This window comes from Acipenser ruthenus, chromosome 38 (assembly GCF_902713425.1).
Source record: "Acipenser ruthenus chromosome 38, fAciRut3.2 maternal haplotype, whole genome shotgun sequence".
NCBI classification, from domain to species: domain Eukaryota; kingdom Metazoa; phylum Chordata; class Actinopteri; order Acipenseriformes; family Acipenseridae; genus Acipenser; species Acipenser ruthenus.
The window spans coordinates 4,637,244-4,657,153 of record NC_081226.1 but is presented as its reverse complement, the minus strand read 5'-3'; the positions used below and the strand labels follow the sequence as shown (position 1 = coordinate 4,657,153).

General features: G+C 45.8%; 1 protein-coding gene across 2 annotated transcripts; it reads left to right on the top strand.

Moving 5' to 3' along the window:
- The first annotated feature begins 280 nt into the window (after nucleotides 1–280).
- On the top strand, nucleotides 281–8,149 carry LOC117434037 (E3 ubiquitin-protein ligase RNF5). Of its 2 annotated transcripts, none has more exons than XM_059009118.1 (6): nucleotides 281–545; nucleotides 2,190–2,208; nucleotides 2,786–2,979; nucleotides 4,063–4,117; nucleotides 4,336–4,447; nucleotides 4,878–8,149. In XM_059009118.1, exons 1-6 carry the CDS (start codon nucleotides 379–381, stop codon nucleotides 4,979–4,981), a joined length of 651 nt encoding a protein of 216 aa, XP_058865101.1. In that variant the 5' UTR covers nucleotides 281–378; the 3' UTR covers nucleotides 4,982–8,149. The 2 variants fall into 2 exon arrangements, with proteins under 2 accessions (XP_058865101.1, XP_033912445.3); XM_034056554.3 differs by having other exon boundaries at nucleotides 287–545; nucleotides 2,786–2,898.
- The last annotated feature ends 11,761 nt before the right edge of the window (nucleotides 8,150–19,910 follow it).

The window sequence follows — 19,910 nt, the reverse complement described above, 5'->3', positions numbered from 1 at the left end:
CCCGCGGGGGGACAGGATGCAGTAACGGACCGGAGTTGTGGTTCACATTTCACACGACAGGAACTCGCCCTGCGGGCACTTGGCTTCTTTTTTGTCACTGGCCAAGCAGTTCACAGATTCTAGGGCGGGACCCAGAAAGCATCCAATAAACGTTACAGATTGATCCAAGGACCGCCCGCCTTCTGCAAGGGATTTGACCAATCACTTCGCTCGCAGATTATCGCGAGAGAGAGGGAGGGAGGCCACCTCGATTGTTGTCTGACAGATGGAGCTACGGCCAATCATCTTGCCTGTCGTCAGCGAGTCCCGCTGTCACTGTCCAATCCTGGCTGGGGTCGGCAGTCCTCGTCTTGTTATGGCAAGGATTGAGTAAGTGTGATGGCGACCGAGGCGGCTCAGAGGGGCTCGATAAACGACAACAGTGGCGGAGCCGGAGGCGGGGGGTTCGGGAAAGAGTCGGACCGGGACCGAACTACCTTCGAGTGCAATATTTGCCTGGATACAGCCAGGGACGCTGTTATTAGTCTATGCGGTCATCTATTCTGGTAAAGATTATAACACTAATACTGTTAACTTGAAGAAAAATAATAGCTATCACTCGAAAACATACAATGCTATGGATACACCAACAGTAATGTGCTTATGTTTGCAAAGTGTCAGTTGTTATAGACGTACATATAAAACAAGCCATAATATCATATGTAAATACATACTTTGGAATGTCTTCTGTACACCAATATTCAAAACATGAAATGAACGACAGGGCACGCTTATGTTGTGTAACAATATTTATAAAGTGAATGCATCAACGTCATTACACGTGTGTACTTAAGCGTTACAAAAACAAAACAAAAAATAAATCATAAATCATAAATCAACATTACTTGACATGGAGACAAACACAGCTCTTCCGTTTAACAGCTGTTTACCCTGCGGTGCACAGGTGATGCATTGGATAATGGAGTGCTGGAAGGCATGGGGGGTGATACGCATGTTGTGGTCATGTCTGTTTTGATGCAGGATAGCTACATACACAGAAATAACAACATTATAATTATTACTAAAACAGCGTGGTTGTATGCCAGTAATTTTTAAATTCCCGTCCACCAATAATGTACACAGAGGCACTTTGAGTAATGGATGTGCAGTGTGATTAAAGGCACTAATAAATGCCACACCCCCGAGTCTGCCTATCGACAACGCGAAGACTGAAACCCTGGTACTGCACATCATTCTTTGCAATGCTCTCCTTGGCAAAGTCCGAAGTTACAGTAACATAGTGGTAGTTGCCTCAAGGAGTACTTATAATCTTTAGATCTCAGACTGTTCTGTTTCTCAGTTCTAAAGTTGTAGCTGAGATGTTTTTGTTTTGGCCGGCGCTCCTAAATAGTTGTTTGTACTTTGATGAACTTGTTTTGTATTGATTGTGTTGATTTGAATTTGTGTTACTCTTTATTATATGCCATCTTCTTCATTAGGTCACCCTTGAAAAAATATTTTACTCTCAATGGGACTTTCCTGGTTAAGTAAAGGTTAAATACATAATGTGTTGGGGTACTGCTGACTGGAGGAGTTGCACCTTGCTCAGAAAATGGTTTGCATGTATTTAGTGATAGACGATTATCTATTTGTGAACACTATTGGCAAGTTTCACAGCCCCTGATTAACACTAATCTACTTACTGTTGCCTTAGTCAAAGTGTAAGGAGCTTATATATATATAATTAATTAGTGTGTGTTACTGTCTCTGTTGTTCTGCATTCTGTTTTCTCTGAATCAGCGTTTCATCTGTGTAGAGCAGCTTTGTGCTTGTCTGGAGAATCTTACGGGCCTGGCACTGAACAGCCTTTCTTCTTTCATTCAAATGATATGACGATGTGACTTCAACTAGCCCCACCTACTCTACATTTAAACAAACAGAGTAGGTGGGGCTGGCAGAGTTGATAGGTCACTTTGAAGGCAGAGCTCTGCATGTCACACTTACATTTCTCCATCAAGTGCTTACAGTGGCTGGAGGTCCCAATGGTCACTTCTTTACTGACCGCTCTATTATACAGCCTTGGCACAGGTGGGTGAATGTCAACATGAATTTTAAGGAATTGGTTATTATCAACTCCAGTTTTTTGTTTTCTGTAGAAATGTAATTCTCTCTCCTCTCTCTCTCTCTCTCTCTCTCTCTCAAAAAACCAGCTGGCCATGCCTGCATCAAGTAAGTGATTTATATAGTTTAGCTTCATTTTCTAGTGCAGTATGTGTTTCTTCAGTGCTGCGGCATATATTTAAATAAATGAATCCATAAAGAACAAGTAGCTTTACATCTATTTTTTTATAGTCCTTTTTTAACCTTAGTATCTTCTAGTTATCTTTGTTTTTACACTGCTGTGCACTAGATGGCGCTGGTGCTTACTAATATAAAAACACATTGGCTCATCGATCCTTGGTTACATCAATAAAAAAATACCTACAAATTGACCTACATTTAAGGTCTTATAGTGAGATTTTACAAAACTAACATGTCTGCCTGTGTGTGTTTTGTTTGTTGCTATCTCTTCCCCAGTGTGTGTGCTGTGTCTTGTCTGATAGTTCTTGTGTTCCACGGATAGAAATAAGACTCCAACTGCATAGTGTTTTTTTTAATGGTTTTTGAGTTCCTCGCTCTTTCTTCTCCACAGTGTGTGTGTCTTGTGTGATAGTTTTTGTGTTTCTTCCTCTCTCCCCAGTGTGTGTCTCTTGTCTGTGTGTATGGGTTTTCCTGATGGTTTATATCCTGGTCTCTTTCCTTGCAGTGGTTGGAAACCCAACCAAACAGACAGGAGTGCCCTGTGTGCAAGGCAGGAATCAGCAGAGACAAAGTCATTCCTCTGTACGGGAGGGGGAGCACCAGCCAAGAGGACCCCAGGTCAGACCCCCAGAACAGCAGCATCCACAGTCCAGGGCAGGAAATAATACTCCGAATGCACAGCACTTTCACCCATTTCAGGTTTTTCTACAAGCTTGGTTAGCTACAGTGTATAGGTAACAAACTCAGGGGTGTCTTAAACTCATAGTAAAGCCAGGGGGGATCAAACTGGTTAGGGCTCTGGACTCTTGACCGGAGGGTCGTGGGTTCAATCCCTGGTAGGGGACACTGCTGCTGTACCCTTGAGCAAGGTACTTTACCTAGATTGCTCCAGTAAAAACCCAACTGTATAAATGGGTAATTGTATGTAAAAAATAATGTGATATCTTGTAACAATTGTAAGTCGCCCTGGATAAGGGCGTCTGCTAAGAAATAAATAATAATAATAATAATAATAATAATAATAATAATAACTGCTCTGCAATGGGAGTCTTATATCCATCCTTACAGTTAATTGCTCTAAAACATCCTCTGTTACAATCCTCAAAGTAGGAATGCACCTGCTGTTTTCAACATATTACTGCAGGGGGCAGAGTGCTGCAGGAAGGGGGACTGGGTAGTGGTTACACTCTGGTGTGCCTGACTCACCTAAAATAATTACAGCAGTCCCCCTTTATAATGCTGCAGTCCGAAGATAAGAGACTGGGCAATTTGTATTCGGACAGAGAATACATGGCATTATAGGGCAAATGGGAGCTATTACCATACAGCAGTGTAAAGAATCTGCATTATAACGAGGAGCAGTTTAATACCGAATTAAATCTATCAGGCCAAAAGCTGCATTTACTAGCACCAGGGAATCTCCTGGATTGCATCAGCCACTCGGAGGATAGATGGTAGATGGCTGATGCAATGCAAGGTGCTTCCCTCAGGTATATCATGCTCCAATGTAAATCATGTATTTCATATCTGCCCATCTAATTCTGAACGTACTGTTTTGTAATCATTTTCATTTTGTACTGCTTGTAATTTTCACTGTTTAATAATGTTCTCAAATGTCATTTTGTATGTTAATCCACCTGAAACTGCACGCTTTACGATTTCTTCACAGTCATGCGACGTGTGATTAGTGCACTGCCACTTTCTGAAGCTGACTGCGGTGTCTGTGTGCTTTACTGCACATGTTGGTTTTATGTATTTATTTTTTCCCCTTGTCTTCTCCAGGTTAAAAACGCCACCAAGACCCCAGGGACAGAGGACAGAGCCTGAGAGTCAAGGGGTAAGCATGGTGGGGGGGAACATGCCTGCCTGCCTGCCTGTCTGTCTGTCTGCCACATTTCTTCCACGTGCGTGCTGTAGACCAGTTTGCTGTAGATTCTCTTTCAATCCATTCCTATCCAGCACATTGTGCTGGGGGCCGGGAGATAAGTGTATGTGACACAGAGACAGACACATGCTTCCTGTCATTTTTTTTATTGGATTTTGTTTTCTCTGCAGCCCTTCCAGGGTTTCGGAGATGCTGGGTTCCACATGTCCTTTGGGATCGGCGCCTTCCCCTTCGGCGGCTTCACAACAGTATTCAACAGCAACATGCACAACCACAGAGCAGGTGACTGCCCTCCCCCTGTCCCGCCTTCTTGCCTGCATCCCCATCCCCCCCCCCACCCCTGATCTCAATAATCGATTAGTGAAGCATGATTGTGGCTGCACACAGAGTCCGTTCTCCAGCAGGGAAGGCAATAAGACTCCCATTGCATAGCAGTTGGATCCATTACTGGTTTTACTGGGAGTTTAATAAGACACACTGAGCTTGTTAGCTCTGCACTGTGGCTAATCAAGCTTGTATTAAAACCTGGAATGGGTGAGCTGCTATGCTGTAGGAGTCTTACTTCTATCCCTGACCTGTTTGCACGAGCCCTGCTGCTTTCAGGTAGTGTCGCACTTCCTTGGCCACCTGGAGAGTGAGGACCCCACCCCAGGCATTAAAGCTTTGGTCTTACTGTGTAATAATTCTGATTTGTTTTCTTTCTTGTTCTCAGAGCACAACGTGGGTAACCCTGGCAACGGTAACCCTAACAGCTGGCAGGATTCTCTCTTCCTGTTCGTCGCCATTTTCTTTTTCTTCTGGCTGCTGAGTGTGTGAGGAAGGCCAGGCAGGAAGTGAGGTCATCAGACACCAACCACACAGTGCAATGTGGGTACAGAGCCCGCCTCAAACCCCAATTTAGGGGAGAGAATCAAAGGAATGGGGGTATGGGAGCCAGTTATAATAGTGTGGGGGAGAGAAATACAGATTTTTTTTAATTTATTTTTTGAAACATTCCCTTTTAGAAACTGCACAATTTCCATTATTATTATTACTATTATTATTATTATTATTATTATTATTATTATTATTATTATTATTATTAGTTATTATTAAAGTTAAGTGGCTCAGATCATGGAAGAAGGTTCATGAAGTTCTGTGGTTACTCCAGGGATGAGGCTGAGTAACCCAAGCGAGCCCCTGAAGGTGAAATAAACACAGCAGTAACACATTAAACTGCTGAATTCAGAGATTTCCTTTCTTAGATCCAGCTCTGCATCTGCTTTAAGCGAGGCGATGGCGTGATTTGAAACAGTGCGATTCTCCTGCTCACTCTGTCATAGGGTTAGAATGAATGCGAGATTCCAAAATGAGATCAAGTAAAGAAACACACTGTAGCAGTTGAAGTTATTCAATGCTAGAACTCAACACTTATATAATATAGCGTTATAGGGCTGCAAACATTGAGTTCATTTTGGCACGAGTAGAAGTGAATGGCACGGGGAGTCTCGATGTAATCCACACACAACAATCCAGCAGTATACACAGACCTAGAACTGTATTATACACTGCTTTATATAAGTATTGAGAATAAAGCACTGTAAAAACTCAATATGGTACAGTTGATGTCACAAATCGGGTTTCTCTGTGATGTGTCATGGAATGCAAGGTGAAAAATGTGCTCTGATTGGCTGAAAGGTCCTCAGCAGTCTTAAAGTATTGTGTTTAGCTACTGATAACTTTGGTGAGTGTGTGTATGTGTTTATATATATATATATATATATAAACAGTATGAAAATCTTACATTTTTTAAATGTGTAAAACCACACCCCCTTCCAAAAAATAAATAAAATTACCAATCCCACTTTTGTAAATTTAGATAAATATGCACTTTTTTTTTTTTTTTTTTAACTATACGTATATTATATTGTCCATTCTGATTTACTTAATGAAAAAATAAGAGAAAATCAATTGTATGGTATTGTTTAATAATAATGGTGATTTTTACAAACGCAGTAATTCTATAAATCCTACCTGTTGTTCTCTTCCAACTGTTATACAGGTCTCAGATATGTTCTGGCATGCAGGTGTTTGATTAAGAAACACCTAGTACTACACTAGGCTGCAAGCCATGCTTTCAGATAGTGCTGCACTTCCTTGGTCACCTATAGAGTGAAATTATCCCCACCCTTAAGGGTTTCCTTTCATTAACTAACCAGCTGCTGCTTCCCCTATTGACTGACACGCTTTCAGCCAGTAACATCACATGACACTGGTGATGTAAAATGACCCAGGAAGTGCATATTAAAATGTCCATGTCTGCTATAACTCTCAGAGCTGCCTGTGCAGCTCATGGGCGTGCACAGCAGGTAAAGTCTTATTTTGTGATCTGCAATCCCTTTTTAATTCATTTTGGCTGCGGTGGGGATAGGGGGGGTTATGGGGGATACGTTGTCTTTTTCCAATGTCTTTGTTGTACTAATGTAATGACATTCTTTCAGATTGCACTGTCCGCTTTCTCCCTGCCTCTATTACAGATTACACAGGTGAAGGTCGATTGGTGTGGATTGGGCTCATTTAACATTCCAAGCGGAACAAGCAAATGTAACCGGGCAAAATAATCTGTAACGGCAGCGTATCGCACGATGCTGCCCGTCTCACAGAGAAACAGCTGCCTGGGTTTGCGATGATTGCTGCTTTTCTGAGACTCTGTGGAGGACTGCAATCCACACAAACCCAAGCAGCTGCTTCCTCACTTGTTTTACTTTGAAATGAAATCAGCCAGATCGACACCCCTGACCCTCTCCCGATTTGTCAGCACCTGATTGCTGTGAATAGCTGTGAATAATCAGATAATTGATTTCTGTGGAGAGCTGTGAGTAATCAGATAATTGGTTTGTGCAGCGCTAATACTGAGAATCAGCAGGCAACTTTTTATTATTAACAGCTCTGGGACAAATATCTGAACATTTGAACAGATGATCCTTGAAATGAATTCAGTGGCAAAAATGACCACGTTTGTATTCGGTCATAAAACAGAATTTATAAGAGACTGTATGAAAAAGATGCCAAACCAATATAACAGTGAGGTCTGTAAGATATAACGCCCATTCCACGTTATAGCAAAGTGTTGAACTCTCCTTTCTTTCATAGGTGAAGGGGGAGAGATTGCTTTTTATGCAATGTGGAACGAATTATACTCTTTGTTTTCCCAGCTAATTTAAAATGAAGGAATATCTGAAAAACACATTTTTGCCCCAGCCATCAAATCACAAACTCAATTGAACTGAACTTCCATGAGGGGATGGGAATGTAAACAAACTGGACAGTGCACTTTGAAGGCATGTTTAATGTTTTGAGTGTAATGCTGTTTTCTGTCATGTTTTGGGATTTGAACAGGGGCTTATCAGTGACACAGCCCCCCTCTTATTGTGTGGGGAGGGTCATTTCATGTAAGGTGCTTTGCCAAAATTCAGTCCATCTGTATTACTCACAAACTCACTCTTTTTCTGCATATAAGCTGAATGAATGGATTGGTAATACTTTAGTCTATATCTGTTACAATGATTAATAGAAAATACAGTGAAACCTTTTAATAGCAACTGATCTCAAAAACAGCGGCAATATCAGGAGTTCACCAATAACCTGACAAAACAAGCCTTTAATAACTAGCGTTGAAACAAGAAATGTTCCTGTTTTGCTGTGGGACTTATATATAGTACAAAGGAACTGCATGGAGTACAACAGTATTCTTTTATAACATTTTCATTCAATTTCTTTTACTATACTGTACAACTTGTAATTTGAAAACAATGTGAAAGCTGTAAACATATTTTTTCAGTGCTGTGTTCTGTATTCCAGATTCATTGTATGTAACATTTCAATACTGTGCACAGCAATTTATTGAGCGCTACACTTTCAAATGCATTTATTTCCCAAAGTGATTTTAAGTGGGGTGGAAATCCGTTGTGAATGACTGATATATAAATGTGATTGCTATTACAACTGGAGTGTGACTGTAATAATGTTATTATTATATCAGGAGCTTGTTCCCCATTATACATTTCAATGTGGTAAGAGTTGGGAAAGGGAGGGTGACAATAACAGCAGTGCTATTGAATCGCTTCCATTACCTCTTATTAGCACAGCAACATTATCACTGGTCCTCCTTTAAATAAAGTGCTAGCCAAGGCTTTACAATCCACTCTCTTCCCTCATGTTAGCACAGCACCATGATCACTGGTCCTCCTTTAAATAAAGTGCTAGCCAAGACTTTACAATCCACTCTTCCCTCATGTTAGCACAGCGCCATGATCACTAGTGCTCCTTTAGAAAGTGCTGGCCAAGGCTTCTTTAAAATCCATCCTCTTGCCTCATATTTGCAGGAGCGATGTTATCACTGCCCCCTCTTTAAAATAATGCTAGCCAAGGCTTTTTTTTTTCATTTCTCTATTTGCGCACCAGCATTCTCCACCTATCGGTTATTTGACAGTTTGTTTTGTTTTTTTAAGCAAAAATGAAAGCCTCGGAACTTGTGTTGGGTTGTATTATATTAGTACAGTACACTCTCGCTCGAACAAACCTGTTGTGGTCCCAGCCATTTGTTCGTTATATCGAGGGGTTTGTTATAGAGAAAGGAGAATCAAAACATACTGTTGGAGTGAATTATTGAGATGAGATTGTGAATACAAGCAGAATTACATGTACCTGATCGTCTCATGTATGCAGTGTTCTGCCTTTGCTGTGTCCGATTCGGTAAAGAATTAAAACGCAGTACAAAAAGCAAAAATCCCAAATCGAAGCTGAACTTTCATTCAAAATCAATCTGTATCAAATCTTAATCCAACATTCAAGAATCCTAAACTGAGTTTTTATTCCAAATCAACCCAATTTTTTATTTTATTTGTTTAATCAATTTTGTTTTGCCCCATGCTTACTGGACAAGTAAAAAAAAAAACTGCTTTTTGACAACCTATATTCACGACAGAGGCATGTCTGCGTTACTCCTTTCTTCAAACGATCAATATAGGTTCCAGCTTTGTTGCAACATAAAATAATTTTATTTTCAGAGGCAGTTACACAGTGTGTATTATTTATTAAGTGCGTAGAGACCGGGATGTTGTGTGTGTGTCTATATCATTATTATTATTATTATTATTATTATTATTATTATTATTATTATTATTATTATTATTCTTATTCTTATTCTTATTCTTATTCTGTCCACTGGCCATGTTTGTTATAATGAAGGGCGTTATAGTGAGGGTGTACTGTATTATTATTATTATTATTATTACAAAATGAATACCTGACCCTAAATCACAGGTTTGGCAGAGAAGGAGAAATTAGGGGGAAAAAATGCAAATTGGGAAATTATTGCCAAAAGAATTTTACTGCAAAAAAATATTTGAAAGGAGAAAAAAATCATGTAAATTCACACACAAAAAAAGAAGAAAACACATTGAGAGTGCTGCAGAGAACTCTGATCACATCACTGAGCTGTGGTTCTAGTTCTGTTGAGTGCTGTGGAATTAAACTGGGCATCGGAGCACTAGCTGAACTCAGAAGTACTGGGGCTTCATTATAAAAAACCAGGAGGAGGACAACTCACAGAACAGAAAGTAAGTGTGGGGGAGAGGGACAGACGAGAAAGTCCCAATTAATGAGTTCAGACATCACTTACAGTGAGATGCTAGTTATTATCATTATAACAGGACTAATCTTTGACAATGTTAGTAAAACAGCAACTTGGTATGGTTCTGAAATATCACAACTGGTGACTAATTTCTTTTAAAGAAAATCCTGTGGCCTCTAGAGCTCTCAGAATCATATCTAAACTACATCAGAGTCTAACCATTAACCCGCCCCACCCTGCAACACACAGAAAATGCTGATATAAGACAAATATACACACTTAACTGTACACAAATCTTATTTATGTATGGATAATTTATTTCTTGAATTTGATATACAATTAAAACATTTTTTTTAAATTTTATTTTTGTAAATTCAATTTTATAATACATTGGGATTATGTTGTTTGTTAGATAAAGCAATGCTGCATATGTTGTACTGTTGTGTGAAACAGCTGCATGATGGCAATCCAATAATGGTGTGTTAAATTGTTTGTAGTTTTAGCAGGGAGGCTGGTTCTTAAATACACATTCAAATTGAAGTTCATTCATTTTCCAAGGGGGCATTTTCCTAAAAAAATATAATAAACAAAAAATAATATTCAGTTAGTACATACTCTCCTAAAATCATTTAAAATAAATAAATACATTTAAACTATGTGTTCTATAAATGTGTGTATCCATGTCTGCTACTCCTCCATCCATCTATCCTTCATGTCTATCAATCTGTTGTGTTCTTTATCTGCCCCTCTATCCATCCATCTCAGTATTTCTACCTATCAAATAATCTATCCATCTACCCTTTCTATCACTCAGTCTGTTTCCCCCTCTATCTATCTACTGGATCCCTCTACCTCCATCCACATTTCTATCCATTCATCCATATATCAATCTATATTCCTCCATGTCTCCCTCTTCCTCAGAAGTGCTATACAGTGTTGATCAAACAGGCGCCCCTTGATCTATTACTCGATCACAGTGGACAAGGGAATGCATAAAGTCATGTGGACTCTATATTACAAGATCCATTCTCAGTGCTGGATCTGAACTGAGTCCAGAAGGATCCCTGCACTCCACTCCCTCCCTCTCTATTCCCTCCTCTCTTTCACCTCCCTCTCTATTCCCTCCTCTCTTTCACCTCCCTCTCTATTCCCTCCTCTCTCTTTCACCTCCCTCCTTCCTATTCCCTCCTCTCTCTTTCACCTCCCTCTCCCTCTTCCCTCATGTCTCTTTCACCCTCCTTCCTATTCCCTCCTCTCCATTTCACCTCCCTCTTCCTATTCCCTTCTCTCCATTTCACCTCCCTCTTCCTATTCCCTCCTCTCCATTTCACCTCCCTCTTCCTATTCCCTTCTCTCCATTTCACCTCCCTCTTCCTATTACCTCCTCTCTCTTTCACCTCCCTCTCCCTATTCCTTCCTCTCTTTCACCTCCCTCTCCCTATTCCCTCCTCTCTTTCACCTCCCTCCTCTTTCACCTCCCTCTTCCTATTCCCTCCTCTCCATTTCACCTCCCTCTCCCTATTCCCTCCTCTCTCTTTCACCTCCCTCTCCCTATTCCTTCCTCTCTTTCACCTCCCTCTCCCTATTCCCTCCTGTCTCTTTCACCCTCCTTCCTATTCCCTCCTCTCCCTTTCACCTCCCTCTTCCTATTCCCTCCTCTTTCACCTCCCTCCTTCCTATTCCCTCCTCTCCATTTCACCTCCCTCTTCCTATTCCCTTCTCTCTCTTTCACCTCCCTCTCCCTATTCCCTCCTCTCTTTCACCTCCCTCTCCCTCTTCCTCTTCCCTCCTCTCTCTTTCACCTCCCTCTCCCTCTTCCTCTTCCCTCCTCTCTCTTTCACCTCCCTCTCCCTATTCCCTCCTGTCTCTTTCACCCTCCTTCCTATTCCCTCCTCTCTCTTTCACCTCCCTCTCCCTATTCCCTCCTGTCTCTTTCACCCTCCTTCCTATTCCCTCCTCTCCCTTTCACCTCCCTCTTCCTATTCCCTCCTCTCTTTCACCTCCCTCTCCTCTTTGCTCCTCCTTTTCACCTCCCTCCTTCCTATTCCCTCCTCTCCGTTTCACCTCCCTCTTCCTATTCCCTCCTCTCCATTTCACCTCCCTGTCCCTATTCCTTCCTCTCTTTCACCTCCCTCTCCCTATTCCCTCCTCTCTTTCACCTCCCCCTCCCTCTTCCCTCCTGTCTCTTTCACCCTTCTTCCTATTCCCTCCTCCTTTTCACCTCCGTCCTCCCTCTCCCCATTCCCTCCTCTCCTTTTCACCTCCCTCTCCCTATTCCATCCTCTCTTTCACTCTTCTTCCTATTCCCTCCTCCTTTTCACCTCCCTCTCCCTATTCCATCCTCTCTTTCACTCTTCTTCCTATTCCCTCCTCCTTTTCACCTCCCTCTCCCTATTCCATCCTCTCTTTCACTCTTCTTCCTATTCCCTCCTCCTTTTCACCTCCCTCTCCCTATTCCATCCTCTCTCTCACTCTTCTTCCTATTCTCTCCTTTCCACCTCTCTCTCCCCATTCCCTCCTCTGCCTTTCACCTAGGCAGAGGAGGGAATAGGGAGAGGGAGGTGAAAGAAATGAAATGAAAGAAGTTATTTACAAATCGCTAACAAAGATCATACAACAGTCTCTTGACACGGGTTGTACTGACAGACTGGAAAATTGCAAATGTAATACCGATCCATAAAAAGGGAGACAAAACCGAAACAGGTAACTACAGACCAATAAGCCTGACTAAACTTATGGAAACTATAATAAGATCCAAAATGGAAAATGACCTGTATGGTAACAGTATCCTGGGATACAGCGTGGATAGGGTTTAACCCCCATCCCTCTAAACTCGTGTGTAATGTGGTCATCGCCAAACTCATTAAGTGAGTACCAATTTGGAGATGGCCACATATATAAAAGCATTGCAGCCGCTCATAGGGATGGAGATAAGAGGACCGAGAGAGAGTGGAAGAGAGATCACCGTCAAAGTGAAACGCTGCTACCCGGCTGGCTACTCTCAGGCCAGTATTTGTTTTATGTTTAGTGTTTTGTTTAAATGTTTGTTTTGACCAACAAGCCTTTTGTGTTTTGTTTGTTGTTTTGGGATATTTAATAAATACGAGCACGTTGGTGATTCACTCTGCAGTACTTTGCCTGTGTGTCTTCCTGATCTGACGTCACCTTCAAGCTGTCCTGTCACAGAGCCCCTTATAAAGGTATCTCATTGTAAAAGCACAGCAAAGTGGAATACAGCACGATGAAATCATGGCAAAGCATAGCAGAGTGTAATAAAGCACAGTGGAAGCATGGTAACGTTTCCCATAGTGGAAGAAATAAATAATAATATATTACAGTGAAAGCAGAGGTAAGGATTGTAAAACTCAGAGAGGTATGGCAAAGCATATCAATAAACATGACAAACCAGGGTAAACATAACCATGGGGAATCTGAAAAACACCACGGTAAGCTTTTATAAAGGTCATATTAGTGATAAAACGAAACCACAGCTTTTTGGGCATTTCTTTGTTTTTTTCCCCACCTACCTGCTGTAACCCTGCAGACCCGGGCAGAGGCGAGGAGGAGGAGAGTCAGCTATAAATCCATTAAAATCCATTCGCTTACCTCTTGGTATTATTATTAATTGTTTATTTATTTATCAGATGCCTTTATCCAAGACAACTTACAGAGACTAGGTTGTGTGAACTATGCAACAGCTGCAGAGTCACTTACAATTACGTCTCACCCGAAAGACAGAGCACAAGGAGGTTAAGCGACTTGCTCAGGGTCACACAGTGAGTGAGCTGGGATTTGAACCAGGGGCCTCTTGGTTACAAGCCCTTTTCTTAGTAGCTTTATAAACATGATCACTACCCCCTTTAAAGAAGTGCAATACTATCAGAGCCCCTTTAAGACTGTTAACCAAGGTTTTAAAATCTATTTCATTGGTAGCTTAGAGGTGAAGGAACAGATTTTAAAGTGGGTCGTGATTATTGCACTGTTAAAACATGAGAGGATTGGAGTGCCTTGGTGAGCACTCTTTTAAGGAGGGCGATTATTGCACTGTTCAAACATGAGAGGACTGGAGTGCCTTGGTGAGCACTCTTTAAGGGGGTCAGTGATAAGATTGTTTGCAATAAAAGGGAAGGTCAGTAAAACAGTCAGTGAGTCAGAGAAGAATGTAGCAAGTCCTGATTAGCTGCCGATGGTATCTAGTTTCGCTTGTTTATCTTGAAGTAAAATCACTGATATTGTAACACACAAGAGCTGCTGGAACACGGAGCCTGTAACACAATAGAGCTGCTGGAACACGAAGCCTGTAACACAATAGAGCTGCTGGAACACGAAGCCCGCGAGCTGAATCATTCCTTTGTGATAAACAGGCTTCTCTTCAAAGAAAACCAGTGCTACAGAGAGAGAGAGAGAGAGGGCTGTATTGCAGTGAAGTTTGGGGTCCCCTTATGAACCCTGAGTATAACAAATGGGACCAAAGCCCAACAGAACATTTCCATTTAGAATTCTGCAAAAACCTCCTGCAGTTTACAGGAGAGCAGCCAACAGCGCCTGCAGGGCTGAACTGGACTGGGTCCCCTTACTCCACTCCACACCACACAGAAACGAGCGCTGAATCACTGGGTCAGTCTACAGCAGGCTGATCCACAGTCCTACCACCACACAGCACTGAGGAGCTCCACACTGTCCCCCCATCACACAGCACTGAGGAGCTCCACACTGTCCCCCCACCACACAGCACTGAGGAGCTCCACACAGTCCCCCCACCACTGAGGAGCTCCACACTGTCTCACCACCACACAGCACTGAGGAGCTCCACACTGTCACCCCACCACACAGCACTGAGGAGCTCCACACTGTCCTACCACCACACAGCACTGAGGAGCTCCACACTGTCCCCCCACCAAACAGCACTGCAGAGCTCCACACTGTTCCCCCACCACACAGCACTGAGGAGCTCCACACTGTCCTACCACCACACAGCACTGAGGAGCTCCACACTGTCCTACCACCACACAGCACTGAGGAGCTCCACACTGTCCCCCCCCCCACCACTGAGTAGCTCCACACTGTCCTACCACCACATGGCACTGAGGAGCTCCACACTGTCCTACCACAACACAGCACTGAGGAGCTTCACACTGTCCCACCACCACACAGCACTGAGGAGCTCCACACTGTCCCACCACACCATATAGCACTGAGGAGCTCCACACTGTCCTACCACCACACAGCACTGAGGAGCTCCACACTGTCCCCCCACCACACAGCACTGAGGAGCTCCACACTGTCACCCCACCACACAGCACTGAGGAGCTCCACACTGCCCCCCCCCCACCACATAGCATTGAGGAGCTCCACACTGTCCTACCACCACACAGCACTGAGGAGCTCCACACTGTCCCACCACCACACAGCACTGAGGAGCTCCACACTGTCCCCCCACCTCACAGCACTGAGGAGCTCCACACTGTCCCCCCACCACACAGCACTGAGGAGCTCCACACTGTCCCCCCACCTCACAGCACTGAGGAGCTCCACACTGTCCCCCCACCACACAGCACTGAGGAGCTCCACACTGTCCTACCACCACATAGCACTGAGGAGCTCCACACTGTCCCCCCACCACACAGCACTGAGGAGCTCCACACTGTCCCCAGAAGAGAATCCCCTCAGCAAACTGGTACTGAAGCTCAGCCAATTAAGCCACATTAACACCAGAGAGCTTCAGAACAACTCCAACAAAAAACTCCCAGCATCAAAAATGAGAAAAATCAATTTAAAACTTGGACAACAAATATAAACTCCATTAAAAAAATGAAATTAAATCACGTAAGAGACTAGAATGCTATGTTGCCCTAAAAAAAGAGTTTACCCTGGCAGAATATCTTGTCAGGGTCAAAAATACAAAACAAAGTACCGACTCAGTGACTCAGCCTGGCCCTTGAAACTGGTCTGCACAAAACGATTCTGTGATCTGAGGTCGAGACAGTGCAGCACTTCCTGTTACACTGCCCCCAATACAAACCAACCAGGGACACGTTCTCCTCCTGATTGGCCAATCAGGCCACAGGATTCCCTTTACTCTGACACAGAGAAAATATGAGTCATGTTGGGAGAAGAGCAGCAGACAGCAGAGCTCGCTGTCCAGTGTGGAGCCTCTCGCCAGTCATTAAGAGCTCACTGCTCAGCATGGAGCCTCTCGCCAGTCATTAAGAGCTCGCTGCCCAGCGCGGAGCCTCTCGCTAGTCATTAAGAGTTCGCTGCCCAGCGCGGAGCCTCTCGCCAGTCATTAAGAGCTCGCTGCCCAGCGCGGAGCCTCTCACCAGTCATTAAGAGCTCGCTGTCCAGTGTGGAGCCTCTCGCCAGTCATTAAGAGCTTGCTGCCTAGTGTGGAGCCTCTTGCCAGTCATTAAGAGCTCACTGCTCAGCATGGAGCCTCTCGCCAGTCATTAAGAGCTCGCTGCCCAGTGTGGAGCATCTCACCAGTCATTAAGAGCTCGCTGCCCAGCGCGGAGCCTCTCGCCAGTCATTAAGAGCTCGCTGCCCAGTGTGGAGCCTCTCGCCAGTCATTAAGAGCTCACTGTCCAGCGCGGATCCTCTCGCCAGTCATTAAGAGCTCGCTGCCCAGTGTGGAGTCTCTCGCCAGTCATTAAGAGCTCGCTGCCCAGCGTGGAGCCTCTCGCCAGTCATTAAGAGCTCGCTGCTTAGCTTGGAGCCTCTTGCCAGTCATTAAGAGCTCGCTGCCAAGTGTGGAGCCTCTCGCCAGTCATTAAGAACTCGCTGCCCAGTGTGGAGCCTCTCGCCAGTCATTAAGAGCTCACTGCCCAGCGCGGATCCTCTCGCCAGTCATTAAGAGCTCTCTGCCCAGTGTGGAGTCTCTCGCCAGTCATTAAGAGCTCGCTGCCCAGTGTGGAGCATCTCACCAGTCATTAAGAGCTCACTGCCCAGCGCAGAGCCTCTCGCCAGTCATTAAGAGCTCACTGCCCAGCGTGGAGCCTCTCGCCAGTCATTAAGAGCTCGCTGCCCAGTGTGGAGCCTCTCGCCTGTTCAGGGTTAATAATGTAAATATGTAGAGGGGCGGGGGTGGGGGGTGGTAATGAAGGCAGGTGTATAGGGGAGGGTGGGGGGTGGTAATGAAGGCAGGTGTACAGGGAGAGGGTGGTAATGAAGGCAGGTGTACAGGGGGAGGGGGAGGGTGGTAATGAAGACAGGTGTATAGGGGGAGGGTGGGGGGTGGTAATGAAGACAGGTGTATAGGGGGAGGGTGGGGTGGTAATGAAGGCAGGTGTACAGGAGGAGGGTGGGTGGTGGTAATGAAGGCAGGTGTACAGGGAGAGGGTGGTAATGAAGGCAGGTGTACAGGGGGAGGGGGAGGGTGGTAATGAAGACAGGTGTATAGGGGGAGGGTGGGGGGTGGTAATGAAGACAGGTGTATAGGGGGAGGGTGGGGGGTGGTAATGAAGACAGGTGTATAGGGGGAGGGTGGGGTGGTAATGAAGGCAGGTGTACAGGAGGAGGGTGGGTGGTGGTAATGAAGGCAGGTGTACAGGGGAGGTTGGGTGGTGGTAATAAAGGCAGGTATACAGGGGAGGGTGGGTGGTAATGAAGGCAGGTGTACAGGAGGAGGGTGGGTGGTGGTAATGAAGGCAGGTGTATAGGGGGAGGGTGGGGGTGGTAATGAAGGCAGGTATACAGGGGAGGGTGGGTGGTAATGAAGGCAGGTGTACAGGAGGAGGGTGGGTGGTGGTAATGAAGGCAGGTGTATAGGGGGAGGGTGGGGGTGGTAATGAAGGCAGGTGTACAGGAGGAGGGTGGGTGGTAATGAAGGAAGGTGTACAGGGGAGGTTGGGTGGTGGTAATGAAGGCAGGTGTACAGGGGAGGGTGGGTGGTAATGAAGGCAGGTGTACAGGGGAGGTTGGGTGGTGGTAATGAAGGCAGGTGTACAGGGGGAGGGTGGGTGGTGGTAATGAAGGCAGGTGTATAGGGGAGGGTGGGTGGTGGTAATGAAGGCAGGTGTACAGGGGAGGGTGGGTGGTGGTAATGAAGGCAGGTGTATAGGGGAGGGTGGGGGTGGTAATGAAGGCAGGTGTACAGGGGAGGGTGGGTGGTAATGAAGGCAGGTGTACAGGGGAGGTTGGGTGGTGGTAATGAAGGCAGGTGTATAGGGGAGGGGGAGGGTGGTAATGAAGGCAGGTGTATAGGGGGAGGGTGAGTGGTGGTAATGAAGGCAGGTGTATAGGGGGAGGGTGGGGGGTGGTAATGAAGGCAGGTGTATAGGGGAGGGTGGGGGGTGGTAATGAAGGCAGGTGTACAGGGGGAGGGTGGTAATGAAGGCAGGTGTACAGGAGGAGGGGGAGGGTGGTAATGAAGACAGGTGTATAGGGGGAGGGTGGGTGGTGGTAATGAAGACAGGTGTATAGGGGGAGGGTGGGGTGGTAATGAAGGCAGGTGTACAGGGGAGGGTGGGTGGTAATGAAGGCAGGTGTACAGGAGGAGGGTGGGTGGTGGTAATGAAGGCAGGTGTATAGGGGGAGGGTGGGGGTGGTAATGAAGGCAGGTGTACAGGGGAGGGTGGGTGGTGGTAATAAAGGCAGGTGTATAGGGGAGGGTGGGGGTGGTAATGAAGGCAGGTATACAGGGGAGGGTGGGTGGTAATGAAGGCAGGTGTACAGGAGGAGGGTGGGTGGTGGTAATGAAGGCAGGTGTATAGGGGGAGGGTGGGGGTGGTAATGAAGGCAGGTGTACAGGAGGAGGGTGGGTGGTAATGAAGGCAGGTGTACAGGGGAGGTTGGGTGGTGGTAATGAAGGTAGGTGTACAGGGGAGGGTGGGTGGTAATGAAGGCAGGTGTACAGGGGAGGTTGGGTGGTGGTAATGAAGGCAGGTGTACAGGGGAGGGTGGGTGGTGGTAATGAAGGCAGGTGTATAGGGGGAGGGTGGGGGGTGGTAATGAAGGCAGGTGTACAGGGGGAGGGGGAGGGTGGTAATGAAGGCAGGTGTATAGGGGGAGGGTGGGGGTGGTAATGAAGGCAGGTGTACAGGGGGAGGGGGAGGGTGGTAATGAAGGCAGGTGTACAGGGGGAGGGTGGGGGTGGTAATGAAGGCAGGTGTATAGGGGAGGGTGGGGGTGGTAATGAAGGCAGGTGTACAGGGGAGGGGGTGGTAATGAAGGCAGGTGTACAGGGGGAGGGGGAGGGTGGTAATGAAGGCAGGTGTACAGGGGGAGGGGGAGGGTGGTAATGAATGGAGGTGTATAGGGGGAGGGTGAGTGGTGGTAATGAAGGCAGGTGTATAGGGGGAGGGTGGGGGTTGGTAATGAAGGCAGGTGTACAGGGGAGGGTGGGTGGTGGTAATGAAGGCAGGTGTACAGGGGAGGGTGGTAATGAAGGCAGGTGTATAGGGGAGGGTGGGTGGTGGTAATGAAGGCAGGTGTATAGGGGAGGGTGGGTGGTGGTAATGAAGGCAGGTGTATAGGGGGAGGGTGGGGGTGGTAATGAAGGCAGGTGTATAGGGGGAGGGTGGGTGGTGGTAATGAAGGCAGGTGTACAGGGGAGGGTGGGTGGTAATGAAGGCAGGTGTATAGGGGGAGGGTGGGGTGGTAATGAAGGCAGGTGTATAGGGGGAGGGTGGGGGGTGGTAATGAAGGCAGGTGTACAGGGGAGGGTGGGTGGTAATGAAGGCAGGTGTACAGGAGGAGGGTGGGTGGTGGTAATGAAGGCAGGTGTACAGGGGAGGGTGGGTGGTAATGAAGGCAGGTGTACAGGAGGAGGGTGGGTGGTGGTAATGAAGGCAGGTGTATAGGGGGAGGGTGGGGGTGGTAATGAAGGCAGGTGTATAGGGGGAGGGTGGGGGTAGTAATGAAGGCCGGTGTATAGGGGGAGGGTGGGGGTGGTAATGAAGGCAGGTGTATAGGGGGAGGTGGGTGGTGGTAATGAAGGCAGGTGTACAGGGGAGGGTGGGTGGTGGTAATGAAGGCAGGTGTATAGGGGGTGGGTGGGAGGTTATCTGTTTGTATTGCGTCTGTGACAGACAGACAGAACTGCCCCCTACAGGACAACTTTACTTTCTAAACTTACTTCTGAATCCATAAAACGACATATTAGGAAGAAAATAACACACACACAGAAACATTCAG

What these genes read in the sequence shown, in the direction of transcription:
- LOC117434037 (XM_059009118.1), top strand. Translation starts at nt 379, where the DNA reads ATGGCGACCGAGGCGGCTCAGAGGGGCTCGATAAACGACAACAGTGGC. An exon ending in AGCACTTTCACCCATTTCAG is followed by an intron (nt 2,980 to 4,062) that starts GTTTTTCTACAA and finishes TGTCTTCTCCAG; the next exon opens with GTTAAAAACGCCACCAAGAC. An exon ending in CAGAGCCTGAGAGTCAAGGG is followed by an intron (nt 4,118 to 4,335) that starts GTAAGCATGGTG and finishes TTTTCTCTGCAG; the next exon opens with CCCTTCCAGGGTTTCGGAGA.